The following is a 23,296-nucleotide window of genomic DNA, read 5'->3' as shown; positions in this document are numbered from 1 at the left end:
ATATAATTTTAAGCTCTAAGCATGTTTTTGTTCAGTTGCATGTCAAATTCGAGGCAAAAGCTCTTGCCAATCAACCAGAAATTTGTTTTTTGTTTGATGTTAAAAATTTCGTTGTTATTGTGATTTGAGTTTTGTGTTTTTTGGTTAATGTTTTGCTCGTTTCTGTGCTCTTTATTTTTTCTTTTTGCTCTCGTGAACATTACCCTCCAAAACTGATTGTTGCAGCAAAAGAAGAAATTCTCAAAAATAAAATGATTTGAGCTCACCAAAAGGCAGAAACAGCACAATTAAAAAAGAAATACGCATTTTTCAAAGCAAAAGAAAAGGAAGGGGAAAACTCAATGAGTGTGATTCTTTGATTCTAACTCATCATTGAAGAAATGAGAATCCAAAAAAGATGTTTAAAAAAAAAGTGGAAATGGTAATAAAAGACAAATAAAAGCAAATAATACAAAAAGAGTGTAAAAAAAGAAAAAGGTACGAAAAAAATGTTACGCAATAATAACCTCGACAGGAAAAACAATCAAAAAGTGATATTTACATTCGTCAACATCTTTCATCATTTTCACTTCCAACTTCCCTTCTTTTCTCCTCTTTTCTCCTCTTCAGCCGCAGCACAAACTTAAAAAATAGTAAAAATAAAATATGCAAACGACTGTGGCAAAGGAGAACACACAAAGCATATCTATGCCATGACCAAGACCATCCCCACAGAATTGAATGAGACTTGCTGTGTGGCTGTCGCTGTGACTGCGACAGACGACACAAACGTCGAAGACCATTCCGTTTCCACTCCAAACGCTGACGATGCACAGCTCGTGCAGACCATCAGCACCGACGCCAACTGACTCGATCCAGCAATCATCACAGTCGAGAACACTGTCTCGATGCTGAACGATGCCCCGCTCGACTCTTTCTTCTTTTCTTCTTCTTCGCTGCTTTCTTTGCTCTTCTCGCTCTTTTCCTCCTTTCCTGTGTTAACTGCCAGCAACATAAGCTCTCCATTCTTTTTGCCAAGTTGAACTTCAGCTGCCTGTCTCACTTCATCAAATCTGCCTTGATATTCTTCAAACTGCGTGTTTCCACTGATTTGTGTTGAATGTCTTGTGAACAGAGCGTGTGGAGCATCAATCATTGGACAGCACAACATCACAAATGCTGCTATTCCCACAACAAGCAGCATGAGTAGAAGACCAAATGACAACTTCTGCCTTCCCCAGCTCTTCAAAGACGTGTGTGAACGATAAGAAGAAGGTTGTGTTTCTGATGCTTTTGTTTCTGCAACTTCGTCTTCTTCAATCTCCACCTCAACTCTTTTCTCCTCATTTTCTTCAAATCTCTTTTCTTGTTTCTCTTCTTCTGATTCATCACTCTCATCACTTATCTCATTCGCCTCAACAATGACTTCTTCTTCTTCTTCTTCTTCAACTTTTGTGGCTGGCGATTCCATTGCATTCATCTCAACGTTTTCTCCAAACTCATCTGAAGACAATGAGTTTGCATCCTCTTCTGTATTTGTTTCTGACTCGCTGTTTGCCTCTTCATTCTCTTCTCTCCACTCACTCTGTCCCAATGGTGTGTTGTTCAGCTCTTCCTCTTGAAACAGCAGCGCTGTTAGACCACTCTGCCCAAACTTCAATAGCATCCCCATCTCACCTGCGTTCTTCCTCTTCCTTTTCTGGCGCAGCTGCCCATTGACCATCGTCCCCAGCTGGAGGAACGGCTTCTCCTTCGAACATGTCAGGCACAGATACACATCCACAGGAACAATCGTAGACAGTGATAGTGGATGGAACAGCAGCCTTTCTGCTTCTTCGCCTGTGCTGCCGCCCACAATCCCGTTTGTTTCCAACGCCAGAGCCTTTTCATCGTCCTCCAGATCGCATCTTCCATAAAAGATCGACCATCCCAGGCTCTTCATGATCTGCACCTCGTTTCGGAACACATTCGATGGATCGCATTGGAAGAAGCGCGCTATCTGTCCCGAATTGATTGGGATGTCCAGCAGCGCTTTGCATGCAATCACCACACTCAGCAGGATCAGATAGTACAGCTCAGACTCCTGCTTCACTTTCAAAAACGCCCCTGAAACAAACCAATCCACAAAAGATATGTTTTTGAAATTTCAATTTAAAAATTGGCAAACTGGCTGATTTCACATAGCGGAACAGAATCACCACTGCTGTCAAAAATACCTGCAATGCAACGAGTGATTTCCATTAAAAAAAGAAAAAAATGAAACATTTTGAAAAAAAGGTTTTCGCAATGAAAGAAACAGCACCTCTTCGTCGAGTTGGAACAGTTGAATGATCTGCCGAATATATGCTTGCATGCCCTGCTGCGACGAGCGCAGATAGCTCGAGAGCTGTCTTGCAGCACGTGAAACGAGAAGTTCTCCAGCAGGCACATTGCGCTCCTCTGCGCTGCATCCTTGGTGCACCGCAATGTCGAAAAACTCCTCTGATGGAATCATCTCAACAATGTTCTGCGCGTATACGCCTTGAGACAGCATATGGCGCTTGTCATTGCTCAGGCACAGCTCCATCCTGCTCGAAGGTACCAAATCGTTGGGAGCTGCTTGTTCCGCGTATTCGTTGTCAGCTGCAGGGGGCAAAAAGCTTTGGCTCTCGCCAAGCTGTCCCTGGCTGCAATCTACGCTTGATCGCAACATCAAGTCTGGATCTGTTCTTTTCGAGAACACAGAACTAATAATGGGAAAATATACCATTATAATCATGAGAGAAATAATTATTTTTGAATCATAATAAGCTTGATGGTTTCTGAGAATAAATTTAAATTGAACAATAAAATAAATACTGATAAATTCTGATTGATGCAAATTCAATGTTTTTTGATAAAAATCTGTTTGTTCCAAAAATCGTCAACTCCAAATATGAGAGAGGATGTAATCTTTTCCTCTTTCTTTTTTTGAAATTTATTCATAATCTCTCTCATTTTGTTTAAAAATTATCTTTAAATGAAATTATTTCAACAAAAAAAATCATTTTAGAAGAGATAGCAAAACCTCACCAAAATGTTAAATTATGAAATAAGTTTTAAAGAAAAATAAAAAATTCTGCTTTTTTGAAAATGATTATCATAGCACACCCATATGGATAATGGTTATCCTTTTCCCTCTTCAAACTTTTTTGGGGCTGAAGGCGAAACAAACACAGAATGAGCAGCTTTGTTGAATCTGAGATACACACATTCATCAGACTCACAAGAAGGAAACTGAGTCTGATGATAGAAACATCCATCTTGTGAAGACCGAATTGATTTGATGTTTTCTGCCACTCTTTCCCATCTGCCTCTTCTTCTGCCCTTTTCATGTTGAGTGTGTTGTGCATTTCTTTCTTTCTTTTCATTGAAATATTCTCGTTTTTCTTCTCTCTCTTTATTTCTTCCTCTGAAACACTCAGATATTTGATTCTCCTTTTGTCTCTCTTTTTTTTCATTGTCTTCTTTTTGTTCTTTCTCTTTTCTTTCTTTTTCTCTTCTTTGCTTTTCTTTCAGAAAATACAATTTTCTCATCCATTTTTCAAATGAATCGTTTCTTTCTTCTTCGTCTTCTTCAACTTCACCTCTTTCGAGTGTTTCTCTCTTTCTTTCTTCAACTCTTCCATTTTCGATGTCTATGCAATGAATTTTCGTGTCTTTTCTTTCTTTCTTGTGATTTGGAGTATCTGAAATAACATTCCATATTTTGTCTGATGAATTCTTTGTTCCTTTTGAATTGTCAAAATTTGCTTTTGAAGAGAAATCTGAATGACTTTGTGAGTTTGACGAAATGAAATGATTTTTTGGTGAATGAAACTGAGAAGTGGGATGAAATGGAGGAGGAGAAGATGACGGAAGTGATGATGATGTGGATGACGATGATGATGATGGAATGGAAGAAGAAGAAGAAGAAGAAGAAGAGGAGGAGGAGGAGGAAGAGGAAGAAGAAGAAGAAGATGATGATGATAAAGAAGAAGAATACGGCGGAGTCAAATGAACACGAGAAATGAAGTGTGTCTTTGAGTAAGATTCTCCTTTTCTTATTTGTGTCTCTGATGTTATTGGGAAAGGAGGAACATAATGTGAAAATGACAGAAATGAGCTAGGAAATTGAGGATTATCAATTGTTTGAGGGGTTTTGAGCTGTGACAAAGGAAGAGAAGACATAAATGCTGAAAAGGACAAGGAAAATGCACTGAAATATTCAGAAATTGTTGAAGGCAAGCTGACAGAAGGATTGTAATGTGAAGATTCGATATAAGGATATGCAGATGTATACAAATGAGGGGGAAGAATGGAAGAAGACAATGAGTCATCTATCTGTGAAGAAGATGGCATAAACAAAGAGATCTTTCTTTTTTGAGATTCTCTTTTGTCTTCTGCTTTGTCACTTTTGTTCATCTGATTGAACATGAATGACTGATATTTTTGTTCTGCTTTTGACAATTCGCGTGGAGGTGGGATGAAATGAAGATGGATGTGGACGAAAGGAAAAGGAGATGAGAGAGAAGAATTATCTGAAGTGGATGACGTGGAGAATGGAAATGAAGTTGAAGAAGAGGAAGAGGAAGAGGAAGAGGAAGAAGAAGTATCAATTTGAGAAGCAAAATACGGTCTTGCAGGTATTTGATGATCATCTGCATCTATTTGTGGTATTTCCTTCAATCTTTCGTCTTCTTCACAATCCTTTCTGGTCAATTGATCAAATAGAACATCTCTCATCAGGTCATTTGGATGGACAAACAAATAATCACTGCCGCATTCATCGTGTTTTGTTTGATCTCCTACTTCTTTCATGCTGATACAATTGAAGCTTTTCTTACTCTTGTCCAACGAATCACATGAGAAGCATTCATCTGTCACTAATTATTTAAACATAATATATGCATATTTTATGGAAGATTAAAAAAGAAGAAAATTAAAGATATTTGGGAGGAATAAATGCTTAAATCATAAAAACTGAAAAAGATGTTATTCAAAATATACAGAAATTGTATTCAAAAAGCAAATATAGCACAAATAATAGAAAGTTCTCTTTCAGACAAAAAATGAAAGGATTATTATTTTATCATCACGTGATTTCTAAAAAAACATACATATTCTATTTAAACAGTAAGGCGGGTGTGGAAATATTGATAAATCAGGATGAGGAACAAAACGAAATGGCGAAGGAAGTGTAGGACGATGAGTATAGAATGACGAAGAATAACTTAACGAAGAGCATGGCTGAGGGACAGAAGAGGGAAATGAAGGAGAGGAAGAAGAAGGAAAAGATGGAGAAGGCGTTGAACTTTTATTATCAGGAAACTTGTCAGTTGAGAAAACGCTTTGTTCAGGAATGGCGTCAGACCAAATAACTCCAACATTTTTCCATTTAAGTTGCTTAACTTCGCTTTCGTCTTTGTACTCCAAAGTGTTCTTCTTTCTATTTTCGTAATCAGATAAATGTTCAGAATTTTGTTCGGTATTATCCAGATTTTCCATTTCTTCTTTTATATGCCATTTTTCTTCTGCATCATCGTAAAAGCGTGTTAAATCCACAATCTTTCTCATTCTTTTATGAATCCCATTTCGTCCTTCCAACACGATGAACGGCTCATTTAATCGATAGCTATCATCTGCTCCTAAATCAAATGCTCTTTCTGTTTCTAAATGTGTATCTTGATCAGAAAATAACATGCTCGTTCTGTGAATAAAATGTTCATCTCCAAAGATCTCCTGACTCCCTTCTGTTCTTCTCTCTTCAGATTCATTGAGAGAACGTTTATCCTTCATGATGTACTCTTCTTTCTTCTCCTTTTCACATTTACAAAGAGAAAATCGTTTAACAATGAAATTTGGACAATCCAATTTAAATAGCAGCAATTTTAGCCATATGTCTATGAACAAGATCGATCCATCAAACATCAAAGCACAAACGATTTCGCTTTTCCTTGTTCCACCGCGATGTCTTCCAAATGATGGCGGGTCTTCAACAAATGCAATTTGTACAATTTGTTGCTCAAAAAATTCAACTTCTTTTCCTTGACGTTTAAAGTACTCTTCAAAAGCTGGTTTACAACATCGTTGAAGGTATTTTTTCTCTTTTTGGAGTCCTTTTCTGAATAAAGGAAGTTCGATTGTAAATGGCTGGTTGTCATCATTTGAAATTGAAAAATGTTTAACGGCATCACCATGAGGTTCTTTTTTATGGACTAAGATGGGTATGGCCTTCACAATTTCATTTGTCATTTGATTTCTCGCTTTTGATCTTTTGTTCATTTCAATGTCGCTTTTGCTTCTCAAAAACAATTTCGAATTATCAGCAATTGGAAAGTCTTTATTGTTGGTTATTAATTCTGGAAGTGGAATTATTGTCAGACGTGGAAAAAATGAATGTCCTATCACAATAGAACAATGATCGCCAGATAAAATGCACTGAGAAAATGGTTCAATCTCTTTATTATATTCGCAAACCGACTTAAGTTCTTCGTGATAAACAGTAAGAGTTGAAATTAACGAATGCGTTCTTCCATTCCATAACGATATAACTCCACCATTGTGAAGAACAACAATTACACCATAAAATCCATTTTCGCATAAAACTCTATTAATCCTATTCGTTTTCATTTTAACTTTTGTAACAGAATTCTGTGTTATCAATAGAAATAATTCATTCTTTTTCAAATCAAAAAACAATAAAATTAATGGTTTCGATAATTGCATTATTCAGTTTCAACAATAATGTCTTTGTCTGAAAATCTTAGCTTTTATGTTTTGCATCAAAACATAAAAAAATCCGAAGAAAAAAATATTTTTTTTGTTTTTGTTTTTAATAACGTCGGAGAAATGATGAAAGACAGAGACAAAACCAGAGAAAAATACAAAATCATTAACATTTCGGTCCAAAACATATTTCATTAATATTAATCGTTTTCAATCCCGAACCAAAAATCAATTCATGATAAATTTTCTTAATTTCTTCCTTTGAAAATATTCCTAAATGTTCATTTCTTCAATGAGAACCTTTTTCAAATCATGTGATCAAATTTCCATTTATCAAATGAAAAATACCAGCATGCCATCCTCTCTCTCTCTTCCAATAAATTATCTCCTATAAAGGCATTGGCAGGGTTTCGCAGGCTCACTTCAAAAGCAGAAAAAGTTGATTATCTTTTAAAACAAGATTAAATCAAACCTTCAGATTTTGTTAAAGCAAAAATCGTATCTCATTCATCCATCTACAGGTATATAACATCAATTAAAGCGGGAAGAGATCCTCATTGCTCAGGCAGACCAGGGTTATTTTATAAAGAAAAAATTGAGGAAATTGAAGACTGCGCAAGAGCTCAAATATCTTCTTCCAACAAATTGACAGTTTCGGATATAAAATAATTCGTGTGATTTATTTCGATAATGATTTTTAAACTGTGTATTTTTTTACAGGCAGAAAACGTTATGATGAAAAAAAATAAGAAAAGCGTTCCATCTTTGGAGTGTAACAAAATTATACAAAATGCGCTCGCAGGTATATAAATAAAAGCGGATTGTTAAAACTGATAAAACCAACATACATAGACATGCATCTACAAAAAGCTTCGAACATCGAAAATATGAGAAATTGGTAATGTCTATTTAAAATAGAAAAAGATGATTATCATATTTCTTCAGATCTGATAATCAATATGGATGAGACCGGAGTTACCATGAAACAGTCAGAAGATGAAATAAATAGTTGCAAAAGAAACACAATGCGCTTTCCTGCTAGAAGCACAGCGAAGGAAAAATGCGACATTATTTTTCTCTGTTTTTCTGATGGAACATCACTGGATCATGTGATGTTGTGGTCATCTCGGACGTTGTCAGAAGATTAAAAGGAATAAAAGTTCCATCGGAAAAACTGTATCGCAAACGGGACAGGTTGGATGAGCAGGAATGATTTAAATAAAATGATGATCGAAATTTATCACGAAAAATAAACGAGAAACGAGTCGAACTGCACGGACCATCTTCTAACGCATTAATTATTCTCGATAATCATTCTTCTTGTCTTTGCCATCCCGTCATATCTTGGTGCGGAAAACATCACATCCATCTTCTGATACTTCCGTCCCACACTTCTCACCTAACGCAACGTTTGGATATGTTCGTTTATGTTTATTTTAAAAAACAGCTTGAAACGGACATTCCTTATCCCTTCTGATTCCTTTATTGCTTTGTACAGAATAGCATTGATTCCAGCTGTTTCAGAAGCTGTCTGCGACTCTCAATCTCCGAGAATAGTGAGAAAGTCATTTGAAGCTTGTGGAATTCATCCATTCGATCCATCTGTGGTCTATCAGTGTCTTTCGAAGATATCAGAAAAATCCATATTCATGAAAGAACTGAATCATTTTGGATTTTCCAATAATATCAATTTGAAATAATTCACTTTGAAATATGTTTTTTAATAATAACAGATTTTATTTGAAAAAAAGGCGAAGTTCAATCAACTCGATTTCTCAACAAAAATTTCATGACATTGAGAAGAGGAATTACAAAAGATGACGTTATAATAATATGGGCTTAAATATGAGACTTCTAGCATTTTCATTGGAAAATTATGCACTTTTGAATTTATTTTTGTGATACAAAAATTTATTGAAAATGAGAACAACTTAAGAATTACGTGTGAGTTCACAAAGCATTTTGTTATAATATCAATGATGTTTGTTTGCAGATATGAAAATCAAAATAATTTTGAATTCGGAGAAAGAGATATAAAGTTATAAGTGAAGCAATTTTTCATTCTTAATGCAAAAAAAGCTTGAAAGAGCGTATTTTCCCCCATATGTTATATTTGTTTCTGTTCAAAATTTCTATAATGAGATGCAAATGATAGATTTTGAAGGAAAAAATCTTTTTTTCTTTTCTTTTTTTTTTTTTAAATGTTTTGAACTGTATTTTTTTCAACAACTCTTTTGATCTCTCACTGTTTTTCAACAATTTACAGATATCGCATAAAATACCGGACAAGATCGATTTCACGATAACTGCAAGAAAAATAATTCTGTTTATTTTCCTCAAAATATTTCTCATCAATACAAACTCACATGACATACAAGACCTTCATGACTTCCTCGTTTGTGCTCTGAAAAAATAATTTTTGAAATCTCGGAGAAATAGGATTTTGAGTTTCTCCGAGATTTCAATAATTAATTTTCACTGAGCACAAATGAAGCTATTTTGAAAGTCTTGTTTTTCCAATGAGTTTGTATTGATGAGAAATATTTTGAGGAAAATTAACAGAATTATTTCTCTTGCAGTTATCATGAAATCGATCTTGTCCGGTATTTTGTGCGATGTCCGGTATTTTATGCGATATCTGTAATTTGGGAGAATGAAACAAACAGTTTTATTTTTTTTTCTTTTTTCTTTTTCTTTCTTTTTTTCTTTTCTTTTCTTTTCTTTTTCTTTTCTTTTTCTTTTCTTTGATTGTTCTCTTCCTTTTTGTTCACAATAATTTATGTTGATGTTTTTTTTAAAATTCAATATATTTGATAAGATTAAAAGGACCGAATAGAATGTCGCGGGTTTTGTTTCTGTCAATTACTCGAAAGTTGTGATTTTCTGAATAATTATTATTGAGTATGACATTAAATAATTTGTTCAATGAATAATGGTTAGGACAGATGTGTTTAACACTCTTTTCTATATTTTAGCTTGTCATAAAAACATGAATAATTCTTTAAAATATTTTGAACAAGATTGATAAAATGTTTTTATTTCGACGAATAATCCAGATTTCAATCATTTGTCACAATCTTCTCGTAGAATAAACACATGGGGAAAAATGCGAACTGACAAATATTTTTTGCACGAAGCAGCGAAAAAGTTTTTTTACTTATTTTTTTTTTTTTTAAAATTTCCTTAGTTTTCAAAATAAATAGGATTTTTTTATCTGGAAACAGACATCAATGATATTGCAACAAAAAATTTGGTGATCTCACTCGTATTTCAAGTAACGAACGAATTTTATTTGTATTTTTTGTACACCTCTGTGACGACAGGTTTTAAAATCTTTTTCTATCACGAAAAAAAAAAAAAAAAAAAAAAAAAAAAAAAAAAAAAAGTAAAAAAAAAAAAAAAAAAATAACATTGACAATCTGAGGAAATAATTAGAATGAAGAACAAATAATGTTCAGAAAAAATAGGAATGTAATTTAAAATAATGAACCAAAAACTTAAATCTAAACTTCCGGTTGGAAAATAACAAAAAAGAAAATTTCATTTTCTCCACACAACAAAAAAATTACAAAATCTATCCTTTCTAGTGACTGAATAGGATAGCAAAATATTTGAAATGAAATTTAAAGAATAAAGTTGAAGAATGAGAAACAATGATGGAAATACTTGATGAAGTAACAATCATAAAATAATTCTAACACTCTCTTTAAAAAGTTGACGAAAACGAAATCTCTGCAATTCACTTATCAAACTTTTGAAATTTCTGCAAAAGAACGAAGCACACAAAATGTTTCCCTTTTCATTAACTTTTTGCACATTTATTTTTTGAACCTAACAACGAACCCTCCAAATGACAAAGGCTCAAAATTCATCTTTGTTCCGATATTTCTTCATTTTCACTAATACCTCCAGCTGAACATTGTTTTTTAGAAATTTTCACAACTTAATTTCCCTTCTGATCTAGACATTCAAGTCAATATCTGGCAACACTGTATTTTCAATATTCGAATCACTATCTGCCTTTCTTTCTCTTTTCTGCCTTTTCTTTTTCTTCTTTTTCTTTTGCTTTCTCTCCCCTTCAAACCCTTCATACTCTTTCTCTAATTCTTCTTGTATTATATCACCAGTATCCTTCCGTCCTATATTTGGAACTTCCAGAATTCCCTTAATTGCATTTTGCTCTTCTTTTTCTATTTTTCCTTTCATCTCTCTCTTTTCTTCTTCCAGTATTCTAATCTGCTTCTTCTCCTCATCGACTTCTCCAAAGATAGAAAATTGTCTATTTTGTACAGATGATGGTTCAACATTATGCTGCGTTGGATTTTTATTCTTTTCGCAATCGTTGGCGATGCGATTCAATCCCTCCAATGCATCCAATACAACATTGGCTCCTTCTCCCTCCTCCTCATCCCCCTTTTGTATCTCTTCAACATCTTCTATCTTTTCACCTCGCTTTGGTTTCTTGCCTTTTCTTCGATTCACCTTTTTAGTTTTTCTTTCACCTTTGTACACTCTTTTATCTTCATTACCAACAAAATTTATTTCCAAACTTCTATCAGCTCCATCACTAAAAAGCGACGAGATAGTTTGCATTGTTATATAGTTGTCTGGTGCCTCCCTTATCACTTCCTCACAATCAAATGTATCAACAATTTCTTTATTCTCTGATTGATGCAACTCTTCATCTTTCTTTTGATGCACCCTAATCACGCTCCCCACTTCTTCCACCAAAAATGTTGGCATCTCCTCCTTACCAGCACTTTCCTCAATATTCTCTTTCTTCTCTTTAATATTTCTAATATTCATTGAATCTTCAATTACCCCATCTTGAACTTTCATTCCTCTCACATTTTGATTTTTTCGCAAAAGCAATACAAAAAATGCAATTACGAAAATTACTAGTACAGAAGCGCAAACAATAAAGGCAATAAAAGTCCATTCAATGCTGTTCTTTTTTTCTTCAACATTTTCAACTCTTTTATCGATTTCTTTATCTCCTTTTGTTTGAGGACTGCTTTTGTTCTTCAGGACAAAATTCTCTGTTGAAGACGCTGTTTCATCTCCAAATAAAATAGACACAGATACTTCTGCTTCTTCTTCGTCCCATTCAGATAATGACAGATCAATTTCGTAACAAATTTCAGTCTCGTTAATATAATCCTCTTTGCTAAACTCCTTCAAAACTTCTTTTTCATCTCCTCTTTTGAATATTATTTGCATCGACAGATTGCAAGGCATCAAAAGTTGTCCCAAGCATGTTATTTTCATCACATTTCCCTCTTTCGTTGTCTTCACTTCTTCAATAATGGGGATAAAGAAAGGAGATGATACTTCAGAAATAATTCCTTTGAGAGCGCAACCTTCGCTCAACATCCAAAACGAGGTATTTTCCTTCATTCCATCTCCTCCTTTCACACTCTTCACATTCAACGTGCTTCCATTTGAACACAAAATGTTGCGTCGAAGAGAAGGATAGCCGGAAACAAATGGATTGTTGTTCTGAAACATCCCCATTTCTATCATAACGGTCGATTTAGACAGAGAAATGGCTCCTTGGGAGAAGTTCTCAAATGAAGTTTCGTTCACATAAACTGTACTTTCTATAAAGTTGACTGAAGAGCTGTTCCATTTGCAGATGCCTTCTATTTGCCATCCGATTTCGTTGTTTTTGTTAACTTTTGCATTAACATTCTGTATATCGTTATTTTTATCGTTTAAAGTTCCAAAAAACGAACTATTTTCAATTGTCACATTAATGCACGAACCCAAATCCAAATAATCTGCCTTATCATTTCGCCCGCTGATGTTGCTGAACACACACGAGACAATCAGAATGCGGCTGTTCCAACTGGCTGCCTTCACAGCTGCTCCTTCCGAATGCTTCAGCTGCACATCCCTCACTTCACACAGAACCAACTCAAACGGCGTGTCGCCACTTTCATCGGCTGACTTGTAAAATTCAGAATTAAACTCAAAATTATCCGATTCTTCATCGAAAAGAGAAGAAGGCAGAAGAGCAAACAAGCATCCCTCTTCCACAGTCACTTGGCTGATATGAACTTCTCTCAGCACAAAAGACGCTGCCATTTCGGTGGCAAAGGCAGACGAGCGCGAAGAAAGCGAAGATACGTTGCTCCGCTTCACTTCCACTTTGCACCCGCTTTCTGCAGACAGCACACCGCAGCACTCGAAAACATGCTCTATGCAAATGTCTGCCAGCACAGCCACGCTGCCGCCAGACACAGAAATGAGAGAGTTCGCAGATGACTCAAAGGAATTTGGAAAATGAGAAGAAGAAGAAATGGATGATGATGAAGAAGAATCGGAAGGTGTTATGAAAGAAACAGAACAATCTTCTATTCTCAGTCCGCTGGCTGTCAGAGACGACGACTCGCACTTGATGACATGAGCCGACTGCGAGGCATCGCCCGACACGACAAATATAGATAGCTCTTTGAAGCAGACACCATCCAGAACCACAGCAGCACCAGAGCAGGCCTCAATGAATGAGTGGCCTGCCTCTGGCTCAAACAAAGACTGTTCAGATTGCTTTGCTCCAAATGCTTCTGCTGATGGCTGCTGCCTCGATGCCTGCATGCGGATGTCCGAGAACGAAACATTGCTTAAACACAAACAATGACTCTCAACACAAATTACAGTATTTGCCAGCTGCGCCGGCTCTTCTGACGTGATTGTGCAGTCGCTGAGCGTCAGATTTCCGCTCCTCACTCCAAAGACAGAGTGATGCGATGAAGCAAACCCTGATCCAAATACGATGTTTATCTTCAATAACTGGCTTTCCAGCGAAGAGGATACAACATAATTCGATTTTTCATCTGATTTTGTGATTTCCGAGTCAAATAAAACGATAGCCTGAGTGTCTCCAACAGCCTGAACTGTCACAGAATGAATGATTGTTTCAACTGAAACATTAGCTTTTCCCATTACAAACACTTTTTGAGATGATCCTTCGTTGAGATGCCGCACAGACTCGCTGAGTGTGGCACACGGATCTGATCTTTTCCCACATTCTTTATTGTCTATCCCTTCTTCTGCAGACACAAATATTTGCTCTGATTTGTAGAACACAATGAATGGAGCCAAATCAATAGGAGCTTTGTTTAGTTGATCAGTGCAATAGATTGCATTAGTCTTATCGAATGACAGTTCTTCGAAATCAATTACAAATAGGGTTTCATTGATTTGGTCAGAGATTGATCGACAAATAATGAATAAATCATTCGCTACTTTAGCTCTGTTCAAAGAAAACCGAATCAGCCGAAAAGTAATTGGAAGACCTTTCACAGTACTTGAAGAAGGAACATTTGAATTGTCTGGATTGTCCAAGCAATTCAATGCAATTGCGCCTCCTTTTCCCTCAGTCGTTGAACATGCGCACCCTTCAAAAGTTGATATATTAACTTGCATACATCCCTCATTTGCCCAGCTGCAAATCGAAGAGTCCGAGCTTTCCTTCATCCATACAAAAAACGCTCCTCCTAGAAGAGATTGGCTATCGCAATTGCTGAATGTAGAGTTATCCATCGTCAGCGCAATAGACAGCGCGCTCTCATAAGAAATGATCGATGCATTCTCATTTGTGCTGTGGATGAGATGCCACTGAAGATTCTCCAGTCTGATTTCGCTCGCTTCTTTGCTCGCTTTCATTTCTTTGCCATTCCTTGATAAGATTGATTCCTCATTTTCCTTCTCTTCCACATTTCCCACAGAAATAAACGGTCCATCAACAAAATTCAGAACATCAACAGAAAACGCGCTTGCCACAAAATGTGCAGCGGGTGCTGCAAGTCGGATGGCCGACGTTGCAAAGGAGAGCTCTGCCATTTTGGACTCTTCAATCGAAAATGTCCCAGACGAAACATGGAAAAGCACAAACGCAATGCCTTCTTCTGCTGTCTGCATCGCAAAGGAGCATTTGCTAAGCGTGGCTGTTCCTGTCTCAGTGAAAAGAAGTTCCTTTTGTGGTGTTTCGAAAGACGAAGGCAGGCAGAAGTTGATGGAGGTGAAGGTGAGCACAAGCTTGTTTGTGAGCACAGCCTCAGAAGGCTCAGAAAGAGATTGAATAGCTTTTCCCACATTGATTGTGCATTCATCAGAGGAAGGCTCATCAGAAGAGGAAGAAGAAGAATAACCAGGAGAAGAAGAAATAGCTGGGCTTATTGAGCTGTTTGAAAGGTCCCACTCGTCTGAAATGGCAGCACTTGTGTTGATTTTGATTTCTCTAAATTGGACACCTTCTCTGAAATGCCTCATTCCTTCAATAAATGATTGACAAGGAACCCATTCCGATCCACATCCAATGACATCCCTTCCATTTAAAGAGATAATAACAGAATTACTTGTGTATTTGAAGAGAAGCATACTCAAAGAAATGCCTTCTGTAAAGTTCTCTTCGTCTGCTCCAAAGAAAGCATTTGTGTTTTTCCATTCGGTCCAATCAAACATCAACCTTTCAATGACAACAGAAGCATTCAAATCGGAGCTCAATATGAACACGTTTCTCCCAACAAATGCTTCATTCTCAGAAAATACCAAGTCAGACAAAGAAAATCCATCGATCGAGTTGCAGCAGCTCAGATACAAAAACCCTCCTTTTCCGACAAACTCCGAGCAAGTGCAATGGCTAACAGAACTTATCTGCTCAGAATTTTCTCCCTTCAGACAGAAGCTTCCTTCTGTTCTAAGTTCTATTCTCATTCCTCCGCCTTCCACACTCAACGCAGATGTCAAATAATCCAAAGAGCAGTTCACAATTAACAGATGCGTCTCAAGCTGAACAGACCCAAAAGAAGGCTGCTCGTCATACTCACTCACATGAAGAGAAGTGAATTCACAGTTCTTGAAGCTTATTTCTGCTGGCCGAGATTCTTGATTGGCTGATGACGAATAATCATCTTTTGCATCTAGTGTTGAAGGAATCAGATTGAAAAGTGAACAAGATGAAAATGATAATTGTGTAAAGCTAACTCCCTCGAACGAAGCTTGAGCTGTTTGCGAAATCACAAAAGGCGCGACAGAAAATGAGGCAGAATCAGCATGACATTGAGAAAGCTGCACAACTCCACCCAAAACGCTGATCAAATGCACGCAACTTGAAACATCTTGTGATTCTGAAGAAGTGATAATGAAAGAGCAAGATGAAAATTGGATGTTTCCTGTTTCTGTCGAAGAGGAAAACAACGAAGCACCTTCGGGTGTCTCAATAGCAAAAACAGATGGAATATGAAAATCGATTGAAGAAAACGAAAGAGCGGCTGTGGATGAAACAACACTTCCAGATGCAAACTGAACATTGGCGCTGATGTTAATCCCGCTGTTTTCTCTGCCAAATGACACAACATTGACTGAGTTGAGTGAAATGTCATTTTTGATCGAGCCATTCGACTTCACAGTGATTACACGAAGTGGCACATCTGCACTGCTCTCTGCAAGTCGATTGACAGAATAGTCAAGCGATTGGCACGGAACATATTTGTTCCCACAAAACACCTCATTCTGCCCTGCTGTCGCCTCAATCAGAACAGATGCACTCACAAAGCCTTCCACAAAAATCATCAGATCAACCACCTCGTTGAAATACCTCCTGTCAAACCCAATCAGCGCATTCGCTTTGTCATCAAATTGTGTCGCAAATGCAAACAACTCAGAATTCACATCCTTCCTCAGATCATTCGCCACAATGAACATGTCTCTTCCCTGGTGCGCCTTGTTTCCTCCAACACTTATCTCTGAAAATGAATATCTGTCATTGTTGTCTGTTGCACATGTCAAATAGATTCCTCCCCCACATCCTTCAGAACTGCTGCAGATGCTGTTTGTCACTCCCATATTGCTCATTTTCAGTTGCCCATCTGTCCCTTTCAGCTCAAAAGACATCGCTCCTCCCTTTTTGCATCCTTCTGAGCCGAGTGTTTGGAACGTGCATCCAACTACTTCGATTTCGTAGCTGTTCTGAAGAGAGAATATCGAAGAACAAGGATTCGATGCTCCATTGTTGATGCTGCTGAAGGATGAAGCGTTCAACAGAAGAACAGCTGTTGATGAATCTTCTCCTTCTTTCTCTCCTTCATTTTTTGGTGTTTCCGCCTCCAACATTTCCATGAAAGATTTCTGTTCCAAATTGACTGATGCAAAATGGCATTCTTCAAACCACAAAACGCCACCTGAACTGAATGCAAAAGCAGAGCAGCTGAATGTCATCTCCTCCACCCACACATCGCACAAACACACTTTCCCTTTCATTGCAGCAACCAACTTGAACTTCACAGATTCATCTGTCTGCTTTTGAAACGAGCATTTCGTCAGACTCAGCCCGCTCCTTCCAAAATCTGTTGAATCGTCACATTCACTCGCAAACAGGACGTTCTCATTGATCGAAGCAGAATTCCCATCCAAAAAGGACGAAGGAATCGAAATAATAACATCTTCTATTGTGGCACTGCGAGAATTGACAAGCACACCTTTTTGTGAATTGTTCAAACTGTTCAGTTTGGAATGAATGGAAAGCGTTGAAGAAGGCGAAGGCGAGTCAGAAAGTGAGTCCAAAGCATTTTGCGATGATATTGTCAGCCCAGAAATGTCGTGTTCGTCTTCGATGTCTGTTGATGAGGTTATGATTATTCGCTTGTTGCCAGCATCTGCGTCAATATGCTTTATAGATGTCCAAAATGAGAAGCACGGAACATGAGCACCACACCCAACCGAATCCAATCCTTCCGAGCCAACATTGATTGTGCTTCCCAAATAAGCAAACAGAAACACTGTCAAATCTGTGTTTCCATATTTGGTGTCGTTTCCAACAAAGGCGTTGATGTTCCCTGCAAAATCAGAGAAATCAAAGTTGAACTTCGAAGTTTTGATGGAAGCATTCATTTCTGTGCAAGCGAGGAACATGTTCTCCCCAACTTTTGCTTCGTTCCCAGAAAAAGTCAGCTCTTCAAAGTTGAATTTGGCATCTCTTCCGTCCAAGCAGAGGAACAAGAATCCGCCCTTTCCGCTGACTGCGTTGCAAGCACAGCTGCTGATGCTGCTCTTCTTCAGAGTGAACGGCGCCTGAGACGAGGCAGACAGGCAAAGAACTCCTCCTTCGAAGGATCCTTCAGAGAGACATGTGGAGACAGAGCAGTTGGACAGAATAACACTCGCCGTGTGTTCAGGCGACAGAAGCGACGCTTTTCCAGTCTGATCAGCCGAAGAGACTGAAGTTACTGAAGAGATCGAGTTGAATGTGCAGTTCAGGAATTTGAATGAATACTCTGAAAAGTCTTCATCAGAAACATCTCCTTCTCCTTCTCTTTCTCCTTCTGCATGTTCTGCTTGTGCTCTTGTGGAAGCAGAAGCAGAGGTCGAATGAAGCAGAGAAGGCTCGTTTGAATGCACAACGTTGAAGAGACAATCAGAATGCACACACAAATTCTGAAATGTTGCTGTGTCAAAGGTGAAGTCGACTGAGTCGCTGATTTCCATCACAGCCGCACCAAAATTGACTGCCGAGTTTGAACCGAAGCAGCATGAGGCAACAGACAGCACACCCGAAGACACCCCAACAAGAGGAAACGAGAAGGAAACAGCATCATCAGCATCACCATTTGAATGGGCAAATGAAGAAGATGAATTCAAATAGAAATTGCATGATTCCAACGATGCTGCTCCACTTTGCGATGAAATCAGGAGCGTCATGCCATTTGTGAATGAGGTTGGAACATTGAATGAAACATGAGAGATTTCCATTGTTTTTGTGTTTGTGACGGCAATTCCTGTTGCCTTTGGAATCGACTGAACAAAATCCACTTTGCACTCTGCGTTTTCTTCTGCAGATGTCAAAATCGAGTCAGAAAGATCAATTTCTTCTTTGATGAACGAAGACTCCTTCACTTTTATTGTCTGCATTTTATCTTCTTCTTCATCCGCTGCTGCTTCTGTTTTTGGTGCTACCTTTTGCTTCAGACTGAAATCGATCGTTTCACATGGAGCATCCAAAGCACCGCAGCGGAACCAGTTGACTCCTGTTTGGCTGGTTGGTGCAGATGGGTCAGAATTGATGGCAAAATTGACGGCAGAAGAAGAGGAAGGAGCAATCCCACGCACAAACACAACTGTGCTTCTGTATCGCATCGCATCCAGCAGATCAGCATTATTCGACAATGTTGCACTTTCAGCACCAAAGAACGAGTTTTCTGCATCGAATGCACTCGAAAACACATCCACATATTTCGACAAATCGGCTGCCTGCGACAACTTCTCGCACTGAATGAACACATCTCTGCCCACATCTGCCCGGTTGTCTGAGAAAGTGCACGACTCAAAAAGGAAGTCACTCGAAGAATCATTCAGAATCAGATAGACGCCTCCTCCTTTGCCTTTGCTGCTGCCTTCATTGCTGCCTCTGCTGCTTCCAACGCTCTCTTTCGCAGCACAGCTGCTGATGTTGCAATTGATCATCTTCATCTCTTCTGAACCACACACATCCCATCGCATCCCTCCTCCTTCAGTCGAACTGGTTCCCACACAATCTGTCAAGTTGCACTGCTCAAGCACAACTGAGCCTGTCATCAATTGACTTGTCGAAAAAAGTGCATTTGTGCCTTCGCTACCTTTGATGCTGGCAAAGCCGCACTGAGTGAACGAGGCCTGTGGATTGGCTTCCGAAGACGATGAAGAAGAATCAGAAGAAGAAGAAGAAATAGACTTGAATGCAAAGACAGCTGAGCTTCGGCTGCAGGATGTGACATTCTGAATGTGAAGAGAAGTAAATTGGGAGCTGACTGAACCCTGTGACAGATCAAAGATGGGAGCAGAAATGGCCAATGGAGCAGAATGGCTGATGGTGCATTGGCTGATAACAAGCTTGGCATCTGCTCTTTGCTCAGATGAGATCAGAATGAGAGAAGAGGAATAAGAATTTGACGATGATGATTCATCCCATTGAAACGAGCAGTCACTTAACGTTAATATTCCATTTTGCAAAGAAATAAGCGACTGAAGCAGATGTTTAACCTCATCAACCACTGATGGAGCCATTGAGAAAGCAAGTTCATTCAATGATGTACCACTCGAGGAGTAAAAAATATAGCTGCTTTGACCAGAAACAGAAGATGGGATGCGAAGGTTGGCTTTAACAGGACCAGATGGTTCAGAAGGATCAGAAGATGATGATAAAAGTGAATACTTGGCTGCTGACGTAGCTTCAGCTGAAATTGATACAGAGTTTAACAGATTGCCACCAGAAGTGACTGTCGAAGCACCTGAAATAAAAACAGTTCTTTGTCCATTTGAAAGAGAAGAAGAAGAAGAAGGACTTGCCAATCTGCCGAGTGCATAGTTCACAGTGGAGCATTTGCGACGGATTTCTCCACAGAAAATTCTGTCGATGCTGTTTGAGCCAGATGCTGCATACACAGTCATTGCAAAATAACCTTTCAGAAATATCATCGCGTCAATTGGATCACCTTGGAAATAATTGAAATCGTCTCCAAAAATAGACATTTGTTCGCCACTTTCAGATTCTGCTGTTAAAGCCCAGTTTATCGACCCATTCCTAACATATTCTTCAATGTCAAAGCACACAAAATACAAATCACTTCCATAAGTTGCCTGATTTGAGCTGAAACTCGTGTTGAACACATAAAAATCTGCTGCTGTTGGCTTTGATTGACCGTAATTGGCATAAATAGCACCTCCTTTGCTGTTTACAGGCTTGGATGCGCAGTACCAGAAAGAACAGTTGCTAATGCTTAGTGAAGAGGCAATACTCGAAATTGAAGAATCGCTTGATGTTAATTTCGCATTGAATGCAAGACATCCACCAGTTCCACAATCATTAGAAATAATGTTGTTGAATGAGCAGTTTTGAAGGGAAAGCTTTGCATTTGATGAGCTGCGCTGAGTGAAAATAGGAGAATAGGCTGAGGTGAAAGAAGACAGTGCAGTAATTCCATTGAACACACAATCTCTGATTGAAGGATTTTCGCAAGAAGAGAAAAAAAAGAGGGAAAAGGCAGAGTTCGACAGCCGGATATTAACAGCTGTTAGCTTTGTCACAGAAAACTGCCCAGACTCAATCGAAAACAGCGCTGCAGACAGCTCTGTGTTTGCCGTCTGATTGATTTTGATGAACTCTAACTGACAAATGCTTTGACCAGAATTTGAGGAATAAAAAGAATTTGGTTCATTGGATGAGTGAACTGACGAGGATAATGAAGAGGCGCTTGTCATTCTCAGTATTCGCGAATTCTTTTTTGAAAGCAGAAAACACAAATTTTTAACAACCAATTTGTTTCCGCTCACCATAAAAATAGATTCAGTTGCATCCGAGTTTCCAATTGTTGTTTTGTCCATTCCTGAGCCTGCTAATGTCAGAGGCTTTTCTGAAATCGTCAGAGTGGGAGGTGCGTATGTGCCTTCTTCACAAAGCATTGGCATAGCATACTTTGTTCTCATGGCTGAATACGCATATACGATTGTCTGACATGGAAGGGTTCCCAATCCGCATCCCCAACCATCAACCCCAGAAGGCTTAATTTTCCTCTGCTTGCTCATTTCAGCAATAAAATTAGAAAAATCACCTTTACCATTGATAACAAATCGAGAGCCTGTTGTTGTTGAATATGAATTCGAAAATACATAGTTATCAATTGAATAATGACTATCAGGATTTGCAAAGTATATATCTTGCGGATCATAATTTGCAGTGTTTCCAAAGAAGTGGCAGTTAACGCATTTGTGTTTGTAGACCTTATACATGAAAATTGCTCCTGCTTTATCATCTGAGTGGCATTTTTCAAAAACTGAATTGCTGATATTAAGATCCCAATTTTTTGTTATGTAATATCCATTAAAATATATTGCTCCTCCTTGTGGTCCTACGCATTCAATCCATTCCTCATTTTCAAATATTCCATGCTGCTTTTCCATTGTAATACGGTCAGTTCGGGATATGTGGAATTTTGAGGATTTTTCGGTTGATTGTGAATGAGTGCATTGAATATAGCGGTCGAAAGATGATCGAAAATCACAAGCCGGAGAGCTTGGAGACAGTCCGTGCACAACAGTTCCGTAGTAGACGTCTGCACAACGGAAAAAAGTATTATTGTAAAGCACAGAGGAGTAAACAGTGGATAAATGGTCTGCCATTTGCAGCTCCTTGATGGACTCTTCTTTTGCTGTGACATTCGAAAAGGCGCATCCCTCAACGGACTCAAAATCTCCGATGCCTCCGCAGGCAAATGAAGAAGATTTCGAGGGGCAAAAAACCAAAGAATTAAATGAAGAAAATAAAACTGATGACCTTCCGGCTCCACCAGAAAGCCCCGCCAAACTGCAAACAGAGCGATTCCAACCTGCCTCGAAGACAACTGAAAAATTAACGAAAAAGCACTGCCCGCTTGACACGCAAGACGGATGGAAAAGTCTCGCAGGCTTCAACGAAGTGATGCACATCAAATGCAGCTTTGAGTCCTTGTCCACCGAGAAAATTGCAGAACATCCTCTTTCATCGAGCACCAAGTTCGAGCTCTTCAAGGAACTGTTCGTCAAAAGAACACCTTGCAAAAACTGCTCTTTTAGCTTGATTGTGGCTTTTTCATGGCTCAGCGGAATGAGTTGAGCAACTGCAACGTAACAAAGCGCAAATTCCAAAAAATTTAACCGCATTGCACAAATTTAAACCAACTCTTAACTCCAAAATAAACATATTACATTTTGATCAAATTTCATAGATTTTTAGGTTTTCTTAAAGAAGTTAAAAGTCAAACAAAGAAGATACAAAATGATTTTGAATTATTTTGATAAAAAATAGACATTATCTCATGAATTCTATCAAAAAATATTTGCATTGTTTTTTCTTCAATTATTTTTTATTCATAAACATAATATATTCTCTTTATGTTTCCATATCTTTTAACATATTACTAAACCTTAATTTTTTTGAAAACTTTCAACTTTCAACATTCACACATTAATTTTAAAAATTCAAAACCACACTTCATCATTTTTAATTGTTCAAAATTATTATTCAAATTAAATCTGTTTTAAACAAAAATAACACATTTATTTCTTCTTTTTCTTAATCGTTTTTAAAAATCATTTCCAATAACATTATTGCAAGACTTTCTTAAAAATAATACCATCTCATCTCAACAACAATGAATTGATTGAATGAGTATTATAACCTCGATAAAAAATTTAATTGCTTTATTCATTTATAATTGTGAATTGAACAAAATCCAAAAAATTTTGAAAAAGTTATTATATAAATCAAAACAAACTTTATTTATCTAAACTACTTGAAAATCAAAACTTTGAAAACAAATTCATATTAATATTGAAAAGAATTCTAAAATTGATATAAAAATATATATCATAAGAATTTTAAAGATCACAGACATATATTATATATCTAGAATTTATGATAAGAAAAAAATATTGATTATGAATGAGTCATTTGAAAGTTATTTAAAATTACTTATGAACAAGAAGTGGAAAGACGAGAAAATGAAAATGGAAGCAAATAAAAATTTTGAAAGAGTTTGGAATAGATGGAAATTTTAATTAATGATTTTATTAGAAATAA

The 23,296-nt window shown here is 37.5% G+C and overlaps 2 protein-coding genes across 2 annotated transcripts; both read right to left on the bottom strand.

Annotated features, from left to right (window-relative positions):
• Positions 1 to 214: 214 nt before the first annotated feature.
• Positions 215 to 6,261, bottom strand: MONOS_4798 (uncharacterized protein; the record flags this gene model as incomplete). The annotated part of the gene is made up of 7 exons (XM_067874898.1): positions 215 to 361; positions 654 to 2,085; positions 2,147 to 2,195; positions 2,282 to 2,705; positions 3,146 to 4,862; positions 5,097 to 5,796; positions 5,920 to 6,261. 6 exons carry the CDS (start codon positions 6,259 to 6,261, stop codon positions 686 to 688), a joined length of 4,632 nt encoding a protein of 1,543 aa, XP_067728228.1. The 3' UTR covers positions 215 to 361; positions 654 to 685.
• A 4,404-nt stretch (positions 6,262 to 10,665) lies between these two features.
• MONOS_4797 (uncharacterized protein) lies at positions 10,666 to 22,417 on the bottom strand (the record flags this gene model as incomplete). Its single annotated transcript, XM_067874897.1, has 2 exons — positions 10,666 to 22,334; positions 22,393 to 22,417. 2 exons carry the CDS (start codon positions 22,415 to 22,417, stop codon positions 10,666 to 10,668), a joined length of 11,694 nt encoding a protein of 3,897 aa, XP_067728227.1.
• Between the last annotated feature and the right edge of the window lie 879 nt (positions 22,418 to 23,296).

The sequence above is a fragment of the Monocercomonoides exilis genome (genome assembly GCF_001643675.1).
Source record: "Monocercomonoides exilis strain PA203 chromosome Unknown scaffold20-1493094, whole genome shotgun sequence".
Lineage (NCBI taxonomy): Eukaryota > Preaxostyla > Oxymonadida > Polymastigidae > Monocercomonoides > Monocercomonoides exilis.
The sequence above is the reverse complement of the archived record's forward strand: the minus strand, read 5'-3'. Positions and strand labels throughout refer to the sequence as shown.